The following is a 23,162-nucleotide window of genomic DNA, read 5'->3' on the forward strand; positions in this document are numbered from 1 at the left end:
GCATTATATATATCCGAATACTCTGTTTCAAAACTGGACTACACATTAAAATTCACAAAGTAATGTATCCATAACATTTAAGTGATTCAAAATTATCAGACAAAAAAAATACAAAGTTGTCACTAAAATTTTAACCCACTGAAGAGACTAAATGAAAAGCATTGAGAAGTCAATTTAGATTTCTGATCATATCAAGATACTATTCTCAGTAACTTTAACAAAAAACTTTTAGAACATGCAAGTATATTTCCTTCATTGCTAATAAAAGTAAACTGAATTTGCTTAGTATTTCCCAGATGAAGGCAGCATAGAACTGAACTTCCTAATCCTGTGTGAAAGCAATGCAAATTACATTTCGTCCTTAAGGTTATCATCTAGATAAGTGCTGCTTATACAGCAGGAGGATGTAAGGAGTTTAGTATAGTCACTGCAGACTGATTAAAAGAGGAACCAAAGCAGGTGTGCTGCAAGTAAGTGCTGCCTGTCAGCTGACTTTCTTCACTCTCACTATAGTGCACAAGCAGTTAATATTAGCAACAACTTGAAATTAGTTTATTGCTCTTCTCAGTGTTCCCTTTGTCTAACTGTCTGCACGGCATGTAGCCAGAGGGCACCAGAACAGCATCAAGCAGCTGTGCTGCAAAACTATTCCTAGTTCCTACCTAGGATTTAATTGGTTATTTGCCTGCAGTCAGCAGCAAAACTTGAGCAATCTATGGAGATCTTATAAACTGTCAAGCAAACAAATGGAGGGAGGGAGCAGCGCCCAGCCATTAGGGGCATCCACACAGAAAACAAAGCCTCAGAGTCAAAACAGGAAAATGATGCCCAATCACTGCTGGAATGTTCAGGTATCTTTGCACACATTCATTAGATTCCTAGTTTAGCATATAGTTCTGAGACAACAGGTAGAGATGTTATGGTGAAGCAGAAACTAGCCACCTTTGAGCTGTGATCTAGTGCAGCTTCTATCCAATCATGCCTAAAACTGTCTTCTGCCAGCAGCCAGATTCCACTAGCTCCAAAGATCTTTAATCAAACAAAAAAGGGGAGCAGCCATGCTATTGCTTTGATAAATGCAAAGAAAAACATTGATGAAGACATTGTGTGCGTTATTTCAAACATTTCTTAAACCCTGAGCAGAGGAATATAGTTTGAAATGTAGCACAATCCAAATCCAATCAATTCAATTTATTGTACTAGCCAAAGGCCATGACAAATACATTAAAAATGTAAAAACATACAGAGGTATGTAGAAGTATATAGAGAACAAATTGGTGTTGCAACCAATAATATAAAATAATTTCAGAGTTACCATCAGCGAGCTCAGTTTAAGACTCTGAATCTCCCAAACAATTTGTAGCAATGTTATCTAGTTCTTTCTTTCTAATCTTTTTTGCCGCAAGTGCAAAAAGAGCCACTTTGTATGTCACGTAACCATTAGTATCGCTCAGGAGAAATTGTACTGATTGTACAAGGACATTCCCACTTCCCTGAGACAACAAAGGTTTCAAGAATCCCTCTTGGGTGCCCGTGCAGAGAACAAATTAACATATAATGAACAATGTCCTCCACCTGACATTGGTCGCAAATACACAATCTATTTTCAAATGGCACCTTTTTGTAACGTCCTGCAGTTGGCATGACTTGGAAACTTAGTTCCATAAAAGCATTTCTTAGGGAGACTGGCATTAATTTGGCCAAATAACTGGCTCTAAAATGTTCAGTTTTCACAGAAGAGAACCATGGGGGAAATCTGGAGATCTTAATTAATTGTAAGTCCCTTCTAGCATCTATGCCTCTTATCCATACCCAAGATAGAGTTCAGCTCAGGGAGGTAGTAACTATATAAGAGCCTGTGGGAAGTTAACTTCCAATCTTGATTGTAATTCATTCCCATATAGCACAATGCTGGAAGGAATTCATTTTTTAAAATACTTTAACTGTACCCACTCCACTCTTGTCTTTATTGATAGCCAACCAGATTCAGTTCGCAAGACAGCTGCTGGAGTTTCTGATGGAAGAGCGTAAAGTTTTCAGAAAAATTTATTCTGTACGGTTTCCAGGGCTTTAATGGTATCAATATCAAACCCCCAAATTTCTGCACCATAAAGCATTTGTGTAATCAGTTTGCTACAGAAAATTTTTAAGGCAGGTTCAATCAACTGTCCTCCCTTGTTATAACAGAACTTTATCAGTGCCCCTATCGTTTTCTCTGCTTTCAGCTTTGTCGCCTCTCTGTGCCACTTCCATGAGAGGGACTTGCTGAACATGCCTAAATATCTAAATGAACTGACTTGCTCTATGACCTGTTGATCTGAAGTCCATTTGTACCTTGGACTGTGTCTACCAAAGACCATAGTTTTAGTCTTAGAGTAATTTATTGCTAGATGTCCAAGTTTACAGTAGGTGCTAAATGCATCCAAAAGGTTTTTAAGGCCCAAGCGAGAAAGGGAGATGAGCATCAAATTGTCCGCATACATCAGGATAAAGATCTTTCTATTCCTAATTACTGGGGAAGGGGAATCTACCCGAGCTAGCCAAGGCACCAAATCATTAACATAAATATTAAAAAGGGTGGGAGCCAAAAGGCATCCTTCATTCCTTTTAGGTTGCCAAGAGACCCTAGGAGTCAACACATACTAGCAGCTTTTGATATGTAATGCCATCCTGCTCACCCACCAAGTCAAACAGAGGTACTACCTCATTCAAGTACAAGGACCTACAACTTTTGTGACTCACTCAGCACCAAAAAAAGCCCTTATTTTGTTTTCCCTTCATTATCTTCACACTATTGCATGTACATCAGGTTTCAGATAGCAAATGAAACAAGTGAAAGCATTTTTTACTATTCCATCTCCCTTGACCATTCTCATTAAAGCCACACTGCAAGCATGTGCCCAGCAGTCTTGAAAGTTCTCTTCTGTGTGGACAGCAGTCTTATAGACTGGGCTAGGGCAAACAGCATCTAGGAGCACAGCAGGGCTCATTATCACATCTCATTCTTCATAGCACTTCACTTATACAATGACAGGTCATTTGATGTTCATTTATAATCCCCATGAGGTAATAAAATGTAAAAGAATTTCACATGAGTGGGATGCTGCTTTACAAATGCTTCACACTAGTGATGCAAAAGTGAGTGAAGAACTTTCTTCAGTTTCAAATGGCTTCTGTACCATGCAGAGTACATTTCTCCACAAAAAATATAGCTGCTGCTCAATCAGAAGCTGTGACCACTTGCAGGATTAAAGGAACACGGTTTAGGGTGGCTCTGTATTTTCGATATGTTCATTGCCCTTCCACTCATAAGGTCCACATGGAACAAAGTTTACTTACTTTCAGTCTCTTTAGTCCCAAAGAAATGAACACAATGCCACACATGCCAAGTCCCTACACTTCTCTTCCCTCTCATCATTTGATGATATTGCTGTGCCCCAGCAGGGATACTGAAATGGGACCAATGTTGAGAACCCCATTCTTTCTAGATAACAATAGCATTCATCCACTAAAGATTAAAGCAGTTAAGTGTCAGATGTTCTCGGGGAGCCTTCCCCAACTTGATGCCCTCCAGATGCTTTGGGCTACAACTCCCACCAGGCCCATCTAGCATGTAGGGCACCAATTTGGGGAAGGCTGCTTTTGGGAATTGAAGGGATTTCCTATTTTCGGTTAAGTCCTGGTCCTGTCAGACTATAACTTTTGGCCCACACTAGGGGCTGCCACCAGAGCTCCAACCCCACCCCATGGGTTGTCAAGAGCTCTCCCACTCATAGGTTACCAGACATGCAGGTTGGAACTATATATTGGAAGGGAAATAGTGTGCAATACCATTTGTTTCCTAATACCATTGTTGTGGTAGCTGGGAGCATTTGCATGGAAGAAATCAGCAGGGGAGAGAAGAGTGCTTAATCCTTCCCTTACCCAACAATCTCTCCTGCAAATGCCCTCCAATGATTTTTCATATACCTCCCACTCCACTCCAATTGCACTCTTGGCAGAGGAAGGAAAACACAGGCTGGAGGTGGGGATTTGCCCTGAACATGAGAGGGGTTACTTACAGTGCAATCCTAATCATGTCTATACAGACACAAGCCCCAATCAATGTAATGGGGCTTACTTCCAGTTAGGTTAGGATTGTAGCCTTATCAGTCATGTTGCAATGTCATGGGCTGTAGTCTGCAGAGAGGGAGGCAGGCCAACTAGCCAAACCAACACTTCCTTCTCACTACTGTCACCAAGTGGACCCCCCCCACACACACACCCCACACACCCCACACCCCACACACACACACACGGAGATCATGTTGATTCCCATGCCCTAGAATTGCCCAACAGATTTCTACACCTTGTATAGATGTTAAAGGCACAGCAGGAGGTCTAGTTGGCGCTTTTCAGGTCACTTGGCAAGTCTAGCCTTCTTCCCAAAACCCAAAGAACTGGTACAATTTAAGCTAATTTTTTTAAAAGCCTTATAGAACGTGTTTTTGTTATAAATGTTGTATCACAGATTCTCATTTGTGCAAAGCCAAAAACAAGAAACCTAAAATAATGACAGTGCCAAGACAGAAGAAACCATCATAAAAACATTATGTGGTACCATGAAACCACATGCATCAGAATCCCCTTAAGGGGTTCACCACTGCAGCTGTAAAAACAGCTTTTGATTCAGGACACTTCAATAAGCATTTACTCAAACATTTAACATTTATTGACTACATATGAAATCTAACTCAATTGCTTCATGCTACTACATGAAGCCAGCCAAGGAATGATCATTATAATGGCTGCACAATAAACCTTCACAAATGTCACCGCAATTTGTTGCCCAAGAAAAGGCTGAACATGCAAATGTCTCATCTCTGCATAACAGTAGTTTTTCTTATTTTTTACTTAGAGACATAGGAACAATCCTGGGCTCCGATCTGAAAAAAAAGAGAGTTTGAAGCTGTTGGTTATAAAGCCTGTATAAATAATTAAGGCTGCAATCCTAACCGTGTCTACTCAGACATAAGCCCCATTGGATTCAATAGGCTTACTCCAAGGTACTTGAGATTAAGATTGCAACCTTAATCTGCAATGCCAGCTTTTTTAATAAGATTGTCCAAATTTAAACTAAAGAAACATACAATTGACAGTATTCCTACTGGAAAGAGCAAAGAATATTGTATGGACTCTTCATAATGACTGCAGGGAGATATTCTATAGCACAATCAAGCTAAACAGCATTTACATAAGAACATAAGAAAAGCCTGCGGGATCAGGCCAGTGGCCCATCTAGTCCAGCATCCTGTTTTCACAGTGGCCAACCAGGTGCCTGGGGGAAGCCCACAAGCAGGACCTGGGTGCAAGAACACTCTCCCCTCCTGAGGCTTCCGGCAACTGGTTTTCAGAAGCATGCTGCCTCTGACTAGGGTGGCAGAGCACAGCCATCACGACTAGTAGCCATTGATAGCCCTGTCCTCCATGAATTTGTCTAATCTTCTTTTAAAGCCATCCAAACTGGTGGCCATTACTGCGTCTTGTGGGAACAAATTCCATAGTTTAACTATACACTAAGTAAAGAAGTACTTCCTTTTGTCTGTCCTGAATCTTCCAACATTCAGCTTCTTTGAATGTCCATGAGTTCTAGTATTATGAGAGAGGGAGAAAAACTTTTCTCTATCCACTTTCTCAATGCCATGCATAATTTTATACACTTCTATCATGTCTCCTCTGACCCGCCTTTTCTCTAAACTAAAAAGCTCCAAATGCTGCAACCTTTCCTCGTAAGGGAGTCGCTCCATCCCCTTGATCATTCTGGTTGCCCTCTTCTGAACCTTTTCCAACTCTATAATACCCTTTTTGAGATGAAGCAACCAGAACTGTACACAGTATTCCAAATGCAGCCGCACCATAGATTTATACAACGGCATTATGATATCAGCTGTTTTATTCTCAATACCTTTCCTAATTATCCCTAGCATAGAATTTGCCTTTTTCACAGCTGCCGCACACTGGGTTGACATTTTCATCGTGCTGTCCACTACAACCCCGAGGTCTCTCTCCTGGTCAGTCACTGCCAGTTCAGACCCCATGAGCGTATATGTGAAATTCAGATTTTTTGCTTCAATATGCATAATTTTACACTTGTTTATATTGAATTGCATTTGCCATTTTTCCGCCCATTCACTCCGTTTGGAGAGGTCTTTTTGGAGCTCTTCGCAATCCCTTTTTGTTTTAACAACCCTGAACAATTTAGTGTCATCAGCAAACTTGGCCACTTCACTGCTCACTCCTAATTCTAGGTCATTAATGAACAAGTTGAAAGTACAGGTCCCAATACCGATCCTTGAGGGACTCCACTTTCTACAGCCCTCCATTGGGAGAACTGTCCATTTATTCCTACTCTCTGCTTTCTGCTACTTAACCAATTCCTTATCCACAAGAGGACCTCTCCTCTTATTCCATGACTGCTAAGCTTCCTCAGAAGTCTTTGGTGAGGTACCTTGTCAAACGCTTTTTGAAAGTCTAAGTACACTATGTCCACTGGATCACCTCTATCTATATGCTTGTTGACACTCTCAAAGAATTCTAATAGGTTACTGAGACAGGACTTTCCCTTGCAGAAGCCATGCTGGCTCTGCTTCAGCAAGGCTTGTTCTTCTATGTGCTTAGTTAATCTAGCTTTAATCATACTTTCTACCAGTTTTCCAGGGACAGAAGTTAAGCTAACTGGCCTGTAATTTCCGGGATCCCCTCTGGATCCCTTTTTGAATATTGGTGTTACATTTGCCACTTTCCAGTCCTCAGGCACGGAGGAGGACCTGAGGGACAAGTTACATATTTTAGTTAGCAGATCAGCAATTTCACATTTGAGTTCTTTGAGAACTCTCGGGTGGATGCCATCCGGGCCCGGTGATTTGTCAGTTTTTATATTGTCTATTAAGCCTAGAACTTCCTCTCTCGTTACCACTATTTGTCTGAGTTCCTCAGAATCCCTTCCTGCAAATGTTAGTTCAGGTTCAAGGATCTGCCCTATATCTTCCACTGTGAAGACAGATGCAAAAAATTCATTCAGCTTCTCTGCAATCTCCTTATCATTCTTTAGTACACCTTTGACTCCCTTATCATCCAAGGGTCCAATCGCCTCCCTAGATGGTCTCCTGCCTTGAATGTATTTATAGAATTTTTGTTGTTGGTTTTTATGTTCTTAGCAATGCGCTCCTCAAATTCTTTTTTAGCATCCCTTATTGTCTTCTTGCATTTCTTTTGCCAGAGTTTGTGTTCGTTTTCATTTTCTTCATTCAGACAAGACTTCCATTTTCTGAAGGAAGATTTTTTGCCTCTAAGAGCTTCCTTGACTTTGCTGGTTAACCATGCTGGCATCTTCTTGGCCCTGGTAGTACCTTTTCTGATCTGCGGTATGCACTCCAGTTGAGCTTCTAATATAGTGTTTTTAAACAACTTCCAAGCATTTTCGAGTGATGTGACCCTCTGGACTTTGTTTTTCAGCTTTCTTTTTACCAATCCCCTCGTTTTTGTGAAGTTTCCTCTTTTGAAGTCAAATGTGACCGTGTTGGATTTTCTTGGCAATTGGCCATTTACATATATGTTTAATTTAATAGCACTATGGTCACTGCTCCCAATTGGTTTGACAACACTTACATCTCGCACCAGGTCCCGGTCCCCACTGATGATTAAGTCCAGGGTTGCCATCCCTCTGGTCGGTTCCATGACCAACTGGTCTAGGGAATAGTCATTTAGAATATCTAGAAATTTTGCTTCTTTGTCATGACTGGAACACATATGTGGCCAGTCTATGTCCAGGTAGTTGAAGTCAGCCATTACTACCACATTTCCTAGTTTGGATGCTTCCTCAATTTCATATCTCATCTCCAGGTCTCCCTGAGCATTTTGATCAGGGGGAAGATAGACCGTTCCCAGTATTAAATCCCTCCTGGGGCATGGCATCACCACCCACAACAATTCTCTGGAGGAGTCCACCTCTTTTGGGGTTTCGAGCTTGCTGGATTCAATGCCTTCTTTCACGTATAGAGCGACTCCGCCACCAATACGTCCTTCCCTGTCCTTCCGATATAGTTTATATCCAGGGATAACCGTATCCCACTGGTTTTCTCCATTCCACCAGGTCTCCGTTATGCTCACTATATCAATGCTCTCCTCTAAGACCAAGCACTCCAGTTCTCCCATCTTGGTTCGGAGGCTTCTAGCATTAACATCCCATCCTTCTATGCCAGGTATGCAAGCATTCAAAATCACTGGTTTCCTTGACCACATTAACATGCATAGTTTCAAAGCATTCAAGAATTAAAAGTCCATTTTTCACTTTTGAAGTGCAACTTGTTCCTCCTTTAGCTAGAACATGGCAAAATTCTCCACTCATATGAAGTTCGCCTCCAAATTGCATTATTCTGGTAACACTGATTAAATTGTCTTTAAAATCTGGAACATATAGACAGTTTTTCAGTTCCATCAAATTTTCCGCATGTGGCACTTTGCATAATAATTCTACTTCTCCAATTCCTTCAGAAAATAATTCTTGTCCAGAAGCTGTAAGTATCTTTTGCCTGTGGCTTTCAAAACTCTTAAATAGGTTTCTATCAATTATAATATGTGAGGTGGATCCTGAGTCAATTAAAAATCTGCTTCTACAATCACTCTTGTCCTAATAAGAAACATAGTAGCTAAAATTCTCTGGTGTGGGCTTTCTTTGCCTTTATTTATCTGGTGTTTGCCTGGGGGCTTCTCGCATTTCAACCGGCCTCTGTTTAAAGTCAGGCTTTGCTCTCGTCTGCCCCCATCGCAATTCCTTTGAAAATGGTTTGGAGAGCCACATTTGAAACACAAATTCTGTCTGTCTTTCCCCTTTTGTGGATTCAGGTGGTGACTCATGCGGCTACCTTTTGTTTGTTTGTTTCTCCCCACAGTAAAGTTTGCTTGCGCAGGCACAGCCTCCATTTCCCGCCTTTCCCGAAAGTCCTGATCCTTTAAATATGATATAAGCTGATTCAGGTCTTGTTAAGAATTCTCTAATACACAGCAAATTAATTTATGATCCTGATTGAGAGCTTAAAAGCAATCCTTTCCTTAATTCATCATCCAGAACTCTGCCACATTTTTCCAATCTAGCTAGAAGTTCTGAAAACCTTTCTATATATTTATTCAGACTACCTCTTTCAGTAGTCTCTTTCAGAGAAAATAACTCTTTGTAAAGATAGAAGATGTGGCTCTTTGTTTTCTTGCTATAGACTTCTTGCAATTTTCCATACATCTGTCTCACACAGTTACATCCTGTACAGAGATTCAATGCTTCGTCTGATAGAGCAGAAATAAGCAGAGATTTTACTTTTGCATGCTTACGCCTCTATGAATCCATTGTGTTTTCATCCTCAGCCGAGGGTTCTATCTCAGTCAGGATTCCTTCCAAACCTTCTCCATCAAGTAGGACTCTTAACCTTAAATCCCACAGATCGAAGTTATCTTTTTCAAGCCTTGGAACGCGTCTCTCAAGCGTAGATATGTCAGCCATCCTTTTCTATCTCTTTGTTCTGCTTTTCTTTCTAACTTAAAGTCTCCCTTGTAGATTACACACAAGCACTTTTAGCTTCAGCTACTACTTGCATTCAACTTAGTTTGCTGGGCCCGTAACCCTTGTTGCGCTGTGTGTAATTTGTGTTGCTTAATTTCATTTAAAGCAGCACCACAGCAGCAGAGTAACAGATGTTGAAATGCGAGTGTGCCAGCATGTGCATGCGTTTACCTAAGAAAGCAGGCTTTTACCCTGCATCAGCATCACTGAGACTTGAGACTTAGTAAAATAAGAAAAACTACTTTATTTATAGAAATACATTGTAGGTAGAAAAGGCTTGCCTAGTTCTAACTAACTAGCTAAGTTGGAGGCGTAACGCCCAGGTGCGGGAGTTAGCCTCATGGCTTGGGGAGCGCAGAGACAAAAGGGATGTCTCCTCTCTCCTGGACAGTAAAAGGAGTGGAAAGGGCAGAAGGAGGAGGGGCAGGTAAGCTTCCCAAAAGACATCACAGTCTAGCGACAGAAGGAAGTCAGACAGAGCATCACAGGTAAAGGTAAACAAGCCTATCCATCCAGAGGACCCTAGCTCTATCTTCCTTCTGGAGCGCAAACAAAAGAACAAAACAGGAGCTGCTCTTGTCCCACTTCCAACAGTCTATGCATTGTTGCACACATCACTTGGCTGGAGAACTGCACTGCAAAAGTCAGAACTTTCAAAGGATGGCTGTGTTTTGGTTTGTGTATTGGTTTGGAAAGTGTGGATTAGGTAGGTTTGCCTCTAATGCACACCGAATCAAATTTATCCCCCATCCCTAACAATAACTCAGGATTCTATGCACAAGGCAAATCAGCATCTGCTAAGGTGGAGCAGGGACTTCAATTCAATGGCAGGAATTATGATTCTCTGTCCCGTACTCCAGCGACCAAATTACACATAGAGAAAGGCAGCTCTGTATGGCAACAGAAATGTTTCTAAAATCTGTTTTTGTTGGTAAGGAAGCACATGCCAAGCTAACCAGGGAAGGTGCTGTATAACAAGAGAAGCCCGGACTGGTGGCTCAGACAAAAATATTCCGTTGCCAAAATGAACTCTTTTTAAAGTACATCAGGCCTATCTCCATGGAGAATTCAACTGGGCCAGCCATCACAAAACATATAAAAATGAAAGCTAACAGAAATGAACACTGCAAGGTAAGTGAGTGGACACAGTCACAGCAGCTAGCATGAACAAGTACATTTTCTTGGCCCTTGCTCAGGCTAGACTTGCATGAAAACATTAGAGCCTGCCGAATCAGACCAAAGGCCCATCTAGTTCAGCATCTTGTTCTCACAGAGGCCAACCACATGTCCATGGGAAGCCTGCAAGCAGAACCTGAGTGCGACAAGGCTCTCCCCTCTTGCAATCCCCAGCAACTGGTATTCAGAGGCATACTGCCTCCGACTGTGGAACATAACCACAGTGGCCAATAGTCACTGATGGCCTCATCCTCCATGAATCTGTCTAACGCTCTTTTGAAGCCATGCAAAGAACCCTGGCATGAATTCTTTAACCTGTTGATTTGCAGAAGTGAGCATAGATTTTAACTTTTCCTATAGCAAACACTATTGGTGCAGCTCCCACAAGCCCCAATCAACATGGCCAATAGTCGGGAATGGTGGCTGCTGTAGTACAACATCTGTATGGCCAAAGGTTCCCCACCACTGCTGTAGCATGACCACCAATTATACAGGGGCCTAAGCTTTGTTTCTACCAGCTAGAACATTAGTTTTATGCTGCTTAGATCAGAGATGGACCCACCTACAGCCATCATGCAGTTCCCGATAGATCAGCCCTTGATAAGGAAAAAAATTGATTGCCCACCCCTAAAATATATCCTCAGTTTTAAAAAGTTAGGAATGATGAATAGGAAGTGTGCTAGATAATGAGTATATGGTTGTGGGGTGGGGCACTGCACACAGCCACTTGTTAGCTTCCATTTGGATTAAGAACATAAGAGCAGCCCTGCTGGATCAGGCCAGTGACCCATCTAGTCCAGCCTCCTGTTCTCACAGTGGCCAACCAGATGCCTATGGGAAGCACATAAGATTGAGTTCAGAAATTCAGCATGGCGAAATAAGCTCCACACCTGTAATCTGAAATATATATTTGGGGCTAGCATCTTAAAAAAGAAGCAAGCAAACAGATGCTAGTACCTGGGAATTTGATCCCTCCCCCACACACTGAGCTTGAAGGCTGTGAATAGTATACCCACTTTCGTGGTAGTAAGCCCAATGGTAAATTATGTAAAGGATTGTGCTTCCCATTTGAGATATGCACCAGAAACATTGTAGCACACATTAAGATTCTGCAGTGATGAACTGTTTAATAGGTATCCCTTCGCTACCACAACACCTAATCACAGTGCAAGCCGAGTGCTGATTACATTTTCCATTATTTTCAATAATTGTTCACCTAATTATATAAAACTGGCTAAACCTAATTTGTCTTCTTGCAAATTAATTTGCTTTCCACTGTACATTACTGGATGCGTCTCCCACTGTTACTTGTGTGTCTGCAACCACTTATTCATTTAGGGCTATTTTCTTTTTAAATGAAATTTGGTATAACAATAAGGCTAATAGAATTACATAATGTGACCAAATCAGAACCAGCTGCATTGAAAGAATACAATCTAATCCAGTTTCCCCCCCTTCCCTCACCATAGGGTTTATCCCAGGTTATAAAGTATCTTCTGGAGGCAACAAAAAAATGTAGCTCTGGTAATTTCCATTTTTTCCCCCTCAAGTGTAAAATGTTACATCTAATTACTGATCCACAATTATCTTCAAGAATAATACTTTTGTTAGTGGCTTCCAAAATAAACCTACAAATAATTCCATGTAAACTTTCCATCAGAAAGCTATGCTAAAACTAAAATTCCATCTACTTCAATCAGTCTTTCTAACCAACAGGCAACCAGCAACCTAGAGATTTCTGAGCACACCTCCCTACCCTTGGATTCTAAAGCCAGGGACAAATCACTAAAATGCAAGACAAAGAGGGAAAGCAGAAGAATGTAGTTTTGTTAAATATCCACCTGCCCTTCCTCAAAATTACATAACAGGTATGTGAGGCCAGCTGGCTGGCAGTAGTGACTTGCCCCACAGCCATCCAGTTAACATCAGGGCTGAAAGCAGTATTCTACTAACAAGTCCCATCCGTGAAAGGATTCCCACTTGCACAACACAATTTCCTTCCCTCCTTCCACACAGGTGCTCCCTCCACCCTCCCCAGAGAGCTGGGGAACCCTAGAACAGATTCAGAGGCATGTGTGAGGAAAAGAATGTCCTACTGTACAAGCAGAAATCCTTGCACTGATGGAATCACTGCCTTAGTGCTACATTGGATTGAATTGAATTGCTTTATTACGGTCAAAGACCAGCCTACAATACACATATACATACATTCCGTTACAGAATTTAAAACCAAATCTCACTTCTACATAGGTTGTTGAGTTAACAGGGTTTTTCAGTGCTTGATGGCCACAGCACAAAAACTCGCTACCTTAAGTGTGACTGATTTTTGATCAGCTAAAAGATATTTAACATAAAAAGTAGCATTCCTACCCAGAATATTCTGTAAAATAGGAGCAATAAACAGGCGTCGGAGGTAACTATAATAAAAACACTCTAATAAAACATGGCCCACAGACTCTATTACCCCGGCACCGCAGGGGCAGAGCCGCTTTAATAGTGGAATTTTTCTGTATCTGCCCTCTAAAAGTGCAGATGGTGACACGTTGTGCTTAGCTAAGGAGACCGCTTTCCTATGTCTGGGGATATGAAGAGAGGCCAGGTACTGTGCAGGGGTGAAAGCCTCTGTATGAAGATTAAAATTAGGATTAGAGCCAACGACAGACAAATGATTTTGCAGTTCCACATCCAATAATTGCTGGAGAATGGCCGCCTTTGCTCAGGAAAAACCTAACAAAAGAACAACTGGGGGAGAAAAGCCTAAACTTGAAAGTTTAGCAGACAGGGTTTTCTTCCATTTGGTCTGGAAGGTGTCAGATAGTACAAGGGGGGCCAGCCCAACTGGGAAGAACATCAATTTTAGCCAGTACTTAAACTTGGCCATCCATAGCTACATTGGATTAAGAACATAAGAAGAGCCTGCTGGATCAGGTCAATGGCTCATCTAGTACAGCATCCTGTTCTCACAGTGGCCAACCAGATGTCTGTGGGAAGCCCACAAGCAAACTCCCCATAAGCCAGGGATTTCAACAAGAGCAAATTACCTCTTTTTATGGTGCTTACTGAACTCTCTAGAATTCACTTATTTACATTTCCTGGAAAATCTGGAAACAAGCGCGTAAACTGGCAATATTATGAAGAGTAGTAGCCAAAATGGACCCAGTTAAAGGATAGTATCAGAATATCAGATGAATACTGAAAATGATGAATTAGAGCAAGTAGACTGGGGAACAAGAATTGACTACAGTTCATTGTTACATTAGAAGCTGCAGAAAGTTGCAGAGTTGCTGAATAGCAGTGGGATGGAACTCTGCATTAGCAGGGGGTTGAACTAGATGACTGAGTTTTAGAATCAGATTTGAAAAACTTCAGGTTCGAGATTTAAGCTTTTCATCAGAGCCAAAATCTCCTTGAATTTCAGCTCAGCTTGTAAATAACTTTGATACATTACAACCTGGCCCACTGCTGTCCCTTCCTCCAAAACATATCTTCCAGCAGCAGGGGTGAAGATTTCACAGAACAAGTCCAATTTTTTTCCTGAAAATTCTTTAAAAAATCAGAAATCAATTCAGAATTGAAAGGAAGGGAGAAACTCAAGTATTCCTAGTTGTATACAAGCATCAGTTATGAAAAACAGGATTTATATTGTGTATGCAACACACGCTGAAAAGCCAAGTAAAGAAATTATATTTATTTATTCAAACACCCTAGAAAACATAAAAGATTTTGCTGGCATTTTTCTACCAAACATCATGGCAACACTCTCACTATAAGCCCAGGCTGCAAAAGAGAAAGGAAACAGCATGAGTTTCCTTTTCTGGGGAGAACACAGTGGGGAGGGGGAGAGAGATAGTATCTCTACCTAGCATTTTAATCTTGAGAAACGCTGTGAACAATATTCACCAAAGACTGCCTAGATGCAGCACTAAAGTGTTGTACAATTTGTACTCATCCCTAGTTGCTTGGCATTTCACATCCTACTGCAAAATGCGAAGGTTTTTCCATTAGAAACGAACTCCAATAAGCTTTTCCATCAGAGACTAAGTCCAAGACACAATTACAGCCAATTCCATGATGAATTATGGAGGTTTTTCATCAGCTTCAGAATTCCTATCACCAGCCCTGATAACCTTATCAAGGATAATAGTCTCCACATTTCCCAAGCAGCTATAGTCCTTGTTATACTGGTAATCCCCAAATGATGAGCAACACCTCACAAATAATAAAATGTAGGGTTTTTAAGACAACTTTCTTCTGAAAGAAAGTGACACCAAATGCTCCAAGGGGTCTGTTCTACCTTCCTACTGGAGGATGTTTGGGTTCCAAGACCTAAAGAGATCAGGAGAGACTTCTCTATTGTTGGCTGCAGAACAGTAACTACAACATACAGGCACTCACTTTTTCCAGTGACTCAGACTTCCACGACTCCAAAATAAGCCTCCTGTAATGAAATGTCGTTTAAGATGCCTCCAAAATGAGACAAAATTAAGACTTTCCAGAACAGATTTTTTCAGTGCACCAGTCATTCAAACTTAAAGCAAAGATCCATTAGCAGAATACACAGGAATGCACCTTCTCTGCTCAGTCTACAGACCGGCTATGTTCATAGTGTGCTCTCCATTAACTACACATCTGAAACATCATAGGAAGCAGCCTTATGCCAAGACAGACCATTGGTTCATCTAACTCAGTATTGTCAACACTGACTGGTAACAGCTTTCTAGGGTTTCAGAGAGGGCTGGAAATGTCCCTATGTGAAGATGCTGGTCACTGAACCTGAACGAATAGCCTTCTCTCTTTACCACCCATAGTAAACTAGTGTAACTTTTAAGCTAATTGCTCTGGAATTAGCTTTCACTGGAAAATGAACTGGCATAAGCATTACTACAATAACTACATTTCTGAAGAAACATAGGTGCTCACAAAAATGTGAGGACAGATATCCCACATTAATCCATAACACAACCATCATGGTGACAACCTTTGCACTAGGGTAATCTTTCTATGTCTCCCTTGCCTTTTCTCCCACTGACTGGCCACCCCATTCACCACAAAAGGTGATCATACACACAAGTGAGCCTATTTTCTATCTGACTCATACGCATGCGTGCACATTGGTCGCTGACATAATCTGTTTGGTGTGTTGACTTGGGAAAGAAGGAGCTGGAACTAAAATCTCTCCATTCAGCCATGAATTCACTGGGTAGCCTCAGTTAAATTACTCTGAGCTTTAGTGCCTCCATCAATAAAATGGAACCAATAATGACCAATAATCACAGAGGGTTTTTTAATTAATTTATCACATTGGTATCCCACTGCTTGGTTATGATGGAAAGACATAGACAAAAACGCTTATATCCCCCCTGACTGGGGCTTGCTGTTATTATCCCCATTTTTAAAAAGGGAAGGCAGGACAATCCAGCAAATTACCGCCCAATTAGTCTACTGACTATAATCAGCAAACTTTATGCCAGACATCTTTACTGGAAACTTCTAGCCTGGATGGAACATGAAAACATTCTAGCTGACCAGCAGGCTGGATGTAGAGCAGGTCGATCTACTATGGACCAGGCATCAATTTTGCAGAGCCTAGTGGCGAAATACATCAGCAAACCTAAAACATACCTGTTTGCAGCTTTTGTCGACCTTAAATCTGCCTTTGATTCCATCTCCAGAAACAAACCCTGGCATAAATTTGAGGCTACTACAGTCAACCGTCGCTTGTTACTTCTTATATATAAACTACATGAGAGCACCTTCTTAAAAATCAGGTGCAATTCAGAGGGCAGTCTTTCAGATTCTGTTCCTACTTTTAAAGGTGTAAAACAAGGATGTATACTAGCCCCATTGCTCTTTAATTTTTACATAAACTCACTGCCCACAGTCCTTGACAGCCTCAATACTCACCCTCCAAAGCTAGCCCATAGGCACTTATCAGTACTACTATATGCTGATGACACAGTAATTTTGTCCCAGACACCTACAGAAATGAAGAGAGCCTTGCGCACTCTCGCCCAATATTGTCATGATGAACAGCTACAAATAAATTACCAAAAAACAAAGGTCATGGCTTTCGCTAAAAGACCGAGGATATACAGATGGTCTATAAGCGGGCATAAGATCAAACAGGGAAAGACCTTTAAATATCTGGGTGTTGTTTTTCAGGCAAATGGCAGCCGGAAGGCCCATGCAGAGTATGTCGCTCAGACAGCCCAAAGGAGTGCTTCTGCTATATTAAATTTTATCCTCATTAGAGGGGGTCACTATATATCAGTGGCAATAAAGCTATTTAAGAACAAATCATTAACTCAGTTTTTATATGGAGCACAACTTGGACCCTATTCCAGCTTTACACCCCTGGAAGTAGTACAATCTAAATTTTTGAGGGCTGTCTTTCAGGTACCTCACTGTGTCCCAAACGTCATTCTGCGGTTAGAGGCTGGCCTCCAGAAGGCCGAAACCAGGGCCTGGTTCATTACTCTTAAATTCTGGCTGAAATTAATATTTCTCCCAACTGGTCTGGCTCCATTAATGGTACAGGATGAGTTCCAGTCAGTATGGAAACAAACTCTGCCTCAAAAGCTCCAACTATATGGACTCTCCCTGGGCTATCTTATCTCTCAAGGATATGATACGGCTAGATTAATTCTCAATCACCGTAGTGCTGATATTGAGCACCAACAAGATCTGGGCCTATCCTTCAACTATGCCTCAATTGATGGAGCATTACAACCCAACAAACCTGCAAACTATCTTTTCACACTCCAGGTTCAAAAACATCGTAGAGCCTTCACAATGGCACATTTTAATGCCCTTCCCTCTGCAGTTCTGGAGGGTAGATACCAAAAATCCCCTTACCAAGATCGTAAGTGCCTCTGTGATGCTGGAGAGGTGGAAACAGTGACTCATGTCCTTCTATACTGTACATTTTATCACAATCTACGAAGAACTCTAATTGAACCACTCCTATTAGAAACCTTAGGACAATCAGATGCATATTACGTCCTTCTACTCCTCTCTGATCAATATACTGACACTACTCGCAGTGTTGCCAAATTTTGTGCTGCAGCCATTAAAATTCGCCTCAAACTGACTCTAGCCATCTTGTAACTCCTGTCCTTTGCTGGGATCTCATAATTATGTCTTTGACTATTCCATTTTATAATATCATGTTTTAATATAACGTAACAATTTTATTCTATAATGTTTATGTTTTTAACAAACTTATTTGATTTTATTCTATCCCTTTTATTGTATTCTACCTTTGTATATATTGGGATAATTCCCCCCCCCGATAGTTTTATGTTTTATACGTTTTCCTTCCCTTTTCCTTTTCCCTTATGCTGGTCACTGACCGTAACAATAAAGATATATATATGGAAAGACAAAATTATATAATCCCTTTTGAAGTTTCTAAGAAGTTATTTAGACATGAAATCCAAAAGGGAGGAAAATAGGTTTTTCTGTCACCATGATAAAAAAAAATCTGGGTATAGTACTCGTATCATAGGAAAATCCCTTGCAATGAAGAAACAGTGTGTGATCCTAATTCACCAACTGCTAAAGGAGAAGATGGTGAGAAAACATCAGTTAAATTCTTGTCATTTAACAATGTACTATTTTAACTATCAAGTTGCAATGTAGGTTTTTTAGAGAAAGAACTGCAGAATCCTGCTCTTGGATAAGCAAGTCTGGAAATACTGGGGTGAAGCAACTCATCATTAGCAGTAGCCAAATATAATGAAAGTGTGAGATATGAAATATTTAAGCTTTTGAGCATCTACCACTCCACAGTTCAAACAGAGCTCAGCAGAACATTCCTCACTGGTATGTATCCAAAAATGTTCTGATCTCATTTCTCTCTACTACTAATTGGCAGCTGTTTACTCACCAAAATGTCACTTAGGTTGCAAACCTAGGATGCTTACCTGGGAGGTAGAACCATTGAATTCAACGGGTCTTACTGCAGAGTAGACATGCATAGGATTGTGATGCAACATTAACAGACTCGGTAGAGGAAAGCAGTGACAAAAGGAATAAAAAAACTTACTGTAAATTTCTACTGTAAACATACAAAAATGGCTTTGAGAAATGCAGTAACTGAATATGCCTGTGTGTAGCTGGACCTCTAACTGTGCAAGTGGAAAAAAATTAATTCATTTGCATTTAAACATAATGTATGCACCTGGTCTTAAAATCCGATTCTAAAATAATCCCACTCATGGAGCTCAATATTCACAAATAACTGGGTACTTTTTAAATGCAAATAAGCTTTGATTGAAAATGATTAAAAATTGCAAAGCAATAGCAAACAGCTTGTACAGTTTTTGCCTTTTTCCATTTACAAATATTCATTCATATTTGTATATGTGTCATGGTCTTAAACTCATAACACACTAAGTGTGAAGGATACTGCTCTCAAATCTTGTAATGGCAAAATGCTCCCTAATTTTTTAAAAAAACAAATTACTTTTACATGCCTAGCTGTGCGGTGCTGTCTATTATTGGATCTAATGTGTGTATGTTGCATGTTTAAGTTCAATAAATTTGTGTTTTTTTCTTGCATTCATGGATTGGTCACACACACACACTTTTTGTGCTTAAGACAAGGCAGAACTTGAAAACACTGAAAGTTAATTACTTTGCTGCAGTTTGATCCTGGATAGCTCCCAAAACCACAGCCCTTCTCCATTAATATGCATTGTTCTTATTTTTCCCACTCACTGTTCTGCTAAGCGTAAGAAACATCTCTCATGATGATGGGAACTTCAAGACCATACAAGATAAGAAAAGCATACAGGATATGAGATGGCAATCGTCATTGGGAAGTTCCCAATAATAACCTTAAAAGCTTGGGACTCTACAGAAGTTGACCTCATTCATTTTAGATCTTTGCACAGGTCCCTATTCCGCTTCCATCACCTGCCCATTTCTTGTACTCCATCCCAGTCTTCTGCTGGAGGTGGTAGGAGCCTACTTTTTTTCCCCCCAGCTTGGTCCCTGTGTGCCTCCCTTTGCTTTCTAACTTTTTTAGATTTTCCTTTTGTGTTTTATTGCCTAGCCTTCTTGTATACTGGCACCATATCCATTATTCAGTAGGGGTGAATAAGGGGGAACATCACGCCTTCCTTGTGGGAAAAAATATTTCTACTATACAACGGAGATAATCTATCACCTAAGGGCTACTCTTGCCAATGCAAAACTTCCCTCTGACCAGATAAGAAATTATAGAGGAAAATAAAGCACTAATAAAACAAAGTTCAAAGTTTTCCCAAGTTGCTCTTTATAATCCTCCAACACACATAGTAGATACTTCAGCAACACGTAGTTAATTCAGCATATGCATTTCCACCAGCAGGGAACTTTTGCTGTTATCACCATCTTTCTGACCAAACTTATACTCCTAGACATTTATATTACAACTTTACCTTGAATCCAGGTATTTAGCCTTGGCTACCTCCCATCTATTATCACATTTTTCATCAGAAAGACCATATTCTTTTAAGAGTCCTCCACTCTAGCAAATTAATTTAAGGCGTAAGACGTAAGTTACCTAGACCAACTAACCGATGCGGGTGCCAGGTATAAACGTAACGCAGAGCAGAAACAGAAACTTTTTAATAACTACTGAGAACCCTCCCAGCAGTGTGCAAGGCAGACAAGGATTCCCTATTTTCGACGCCTCTTAGCCCAGGAACAGATATTATTAGATAGAAGCGTGCCTCTGAGCACATACAGAATACCTTGTCACTACTAGGCAGCCTGGTAGAGCCTGTCTTCATCTAGGAGGTAGCTCTGGCTACTTTTTAAGGGGGAAGGGGGCACTAGTGATCAGAAATAAGCCGAATGAATACAATCAAGTGAGCAGAATCTCCCCCCCCCCGCACGCCCAAAAGGAGCAATCTCTTACCATTGCAGGGAGGGCAGCCCGGACGCCCACACCATGGTGTAACTACCCTGCTTACGTGGTTGGCTACATTTGTTCTGTCGCGGCTCGTCGCGTTGTGCCTGCAGAGGGGAGATGCAAACAGGGTGCCTGGGCACAGCTAGAAAGGAGCACGCTGCCTTGACCATTCGCTCCTTCCCGCCTCTTTTCACTAGCCAAGGCTCGGACACGGCGGAGGTGAGTCAGTCAGTGCCTCTACACTGTTGAGGCTACTGCTACTACTGGCTAACACTTTTCGCCCCTCCGCTGCTTCAGTGAAGAAGTTGCTGTCCCAGAACTAAGGGGAAGGGGAAACACAGAGAGAAAGAGGCCCGCGCTGAGGAGCCACCAAACACACGAGCTCACGGCTTGGCCGGCTGGGCTCCGCTCACTTACTCGTTACAGTCACTCAAAGGCTGCCGGCTTATCTCCTGCTTCCTTTCTTAGATAGGAAACGCGCTGCCTCCTTTTCGCTCGACCAGTCAATCACAGGCGGCGGCGGCGGCGGCGGCGACCAGTCAGACCGGGCTCCCCCACAGCTCTCCGAAGCTCCTGAAGGAAAGAGGCGGAGAAGGAAGAAGAACCGTTGGGTGCGGAGGAGCTCTTGAGCCAGGAGGAAAAGCGATGGCTTCTTCACTTCTCCTGCGCCAAGTCCAGCGATGCACCGTGGTGCCCACTTTCTCTCTCTAGAGAGAAAGGGCGAACCGCTAGAAGCCTCTTCTCTTTATATCGCGAGTTTGGGGGCTGAGCAAGGTAACTTCCCCACGGCTCGCCAAAGGGCTTTGTAGTCTTCTCTGCCTCTCTCTTCAAAAGGTGCGGGCAGTCTCTGAGCCAATCTCGTGAAGTGCCTCTGCCACCTCCGCAGACCACAGATAAAATCAGCAACAGATGATATCTCGTATCGAGCTAAAACTAACTGCTGCTAGCGTAGAAGCGTGTACACACTGGTGCTGAGTTCCCTAAACCAAGAATTACTTATCTGCTCCAGTCCTGCGCTTTTCAATAGCTGCATAACAGGAAGAAATCCAACAGGTGTTGCATCTCTTAGCAGCACAGTACTTAAACCACAGGGGATGCTGAACTTATTTCTACTATACAGTCATTAACATCCCCCTTGCAGGTTTACTTGAAACTAAGCCTCCATGTGTCTGTGTTCACTCAAGTGGCTTTTACTCCAAGGTAAGTATGCTTAGGGTTGCCTAAAACAGGGGTGAAGGACTGGTGGCCCTCCAGATTTGCTGAACCACAACTCCTTTCATTCCTGCTGGGTTGTGACCCAGTCATTGAGCACCTGCTCTGTATGGAAAAGGTCCCAGGTTCAGTCCCTGGCATCTCTAGACAGAGCTCTGAGAGACCTCTGCGTGAAACCCCAGAGAGCTGCTTTTAGTCAGTGTAGGCAATACTGAGCTAAATGGACCAATGGTTTCATTCAGTATAAGACAGCTTCCTAAGTTCCTGTTGGCTACTGTTGATGGAAGGTGAAGCTGAAAAACATCTGGAGGACCATAGGTTCCCCATCCCTGGCCCAAAGGGAAAAAAAGTACTCTTGAATATAGGTGTTGACAGCCCATAATCTAATGGGCTGGGATTAATATTAGTGTGCCATATTAATTATATACACGAATTGTGGCATTACTGAATGGGTTTACAGTTGAAAGAAGAAGGGTCATAGGTCAGTGGCAGAGCATCTACCTTGCATGCAAAAGGTCTCAGGTTCAGTCACCAGCATCTTAGGTAGGACTGGGAGAGACTCCCTGTCTGAAATCCAAAGTTGGTGTAGACAATAATGGGGTAGATAAACCAAGGGTCTTACTCAGGAATTACTTACCAAGGAATTTCACAAGAAAATCACCCTGTGCTATATAGACTACAGCAAAGCCTTTGATTGTGTAGATCATGAAAAACTATGGAATGCTTTAAAAGAAATGGTTGTGCCACAGCATCTGATTGTCCTGATGCGCAACCTATACTCTGGACAAGAGGCTACTGCAAGGACAGAATATGGAGAAACCTGTTGGTTCCCCATCGGAAAAGGGGTGAGACAAGGGTGTATTTTATCACCCTATTTATTTAATCTATATGCAGAACATATATCGAAAGTGGGATTGGACCAAGATGAAGGAGGTGTGAAAATAGGAGGGAGAAATATCAATAATTTAAGATATGCAGATGATACCATACTACTAGCAGAAACCAGTAATGATATGAAACGAATGCTGATGAAAGTTAAAGAGGAAAGCACAAAAGCAGGACTACAGCTGAATGTCAAAAAGACTAAAGTAATGACAACAGATTTATGTAACTTTAAAGTTGACAATGAGGACATTGAACTTGTCAAGGATTATCAATACCTCAGCACAGTCATTAACCAAAACGGAGACAATCGTCAAGAAATCAGAAGAAGGCTAGGACTGGGGAGGCCAGCTATGAGCAAACTAGTAAAGGTCCTCAAATGCAAAGATGTATCACTGA

At 41.6% G+C, this 23,162-nt stretch overlaps 1 protein-coding gene across 4 annotated transcripts in view; it reads right to left on the reverse strand.

Annotated features, from left to right (window-relative positions):
* Nucleotides 1-21,643, reverse strand: part of HTR4 (5-hydroxytryptamine receptor 4) — a 357,168-nt gene extending 335,525 nt beyond the window's left edge. Inside the window, exons 1-2 of one of the 4 annotated variants that reach the window (XM_061616827.1) lie at nt 21,087-21,642; nt 20,676-20,773 (exon numbers count right to left, since the gene is read on the reverse strand). In XM_061616827.1, the coding sequence (XP_061472811.1) occupies nt 20,676-20,710 (35 nt within the window). In that variant the 5' untranslated portion in view covers nt 20,711-20,773; nt 21,087-21,642. Of the gene's footprint in view, nt 1-20,675 lie in introns of all 4 variants that reach the window. The other 3 variants (XM_061616824.1, XM_061616828.1, XM_061616826.1) reach the window with 3 other exon arrangements.
* Nucleotides 21,644-23,162: the final 1,519 nt, after the last annotated feature.

This window comes from Rhineura floridana, chromosome 3 (genome assembly GCF_030035675.1).
Source record: "Rhineura floridana isolate rRhiFlo1 chromosome 3, rRhiFlo1.hap2, whole genome shotgun sequence".
Classification (NCBI taxonomy): domain Eukaryota; kingdom Metazoa; phylum Chordata; class Lepidosauria; order Squamata; family Rhineuridae; genus Rhineura; species Rhineura floridana.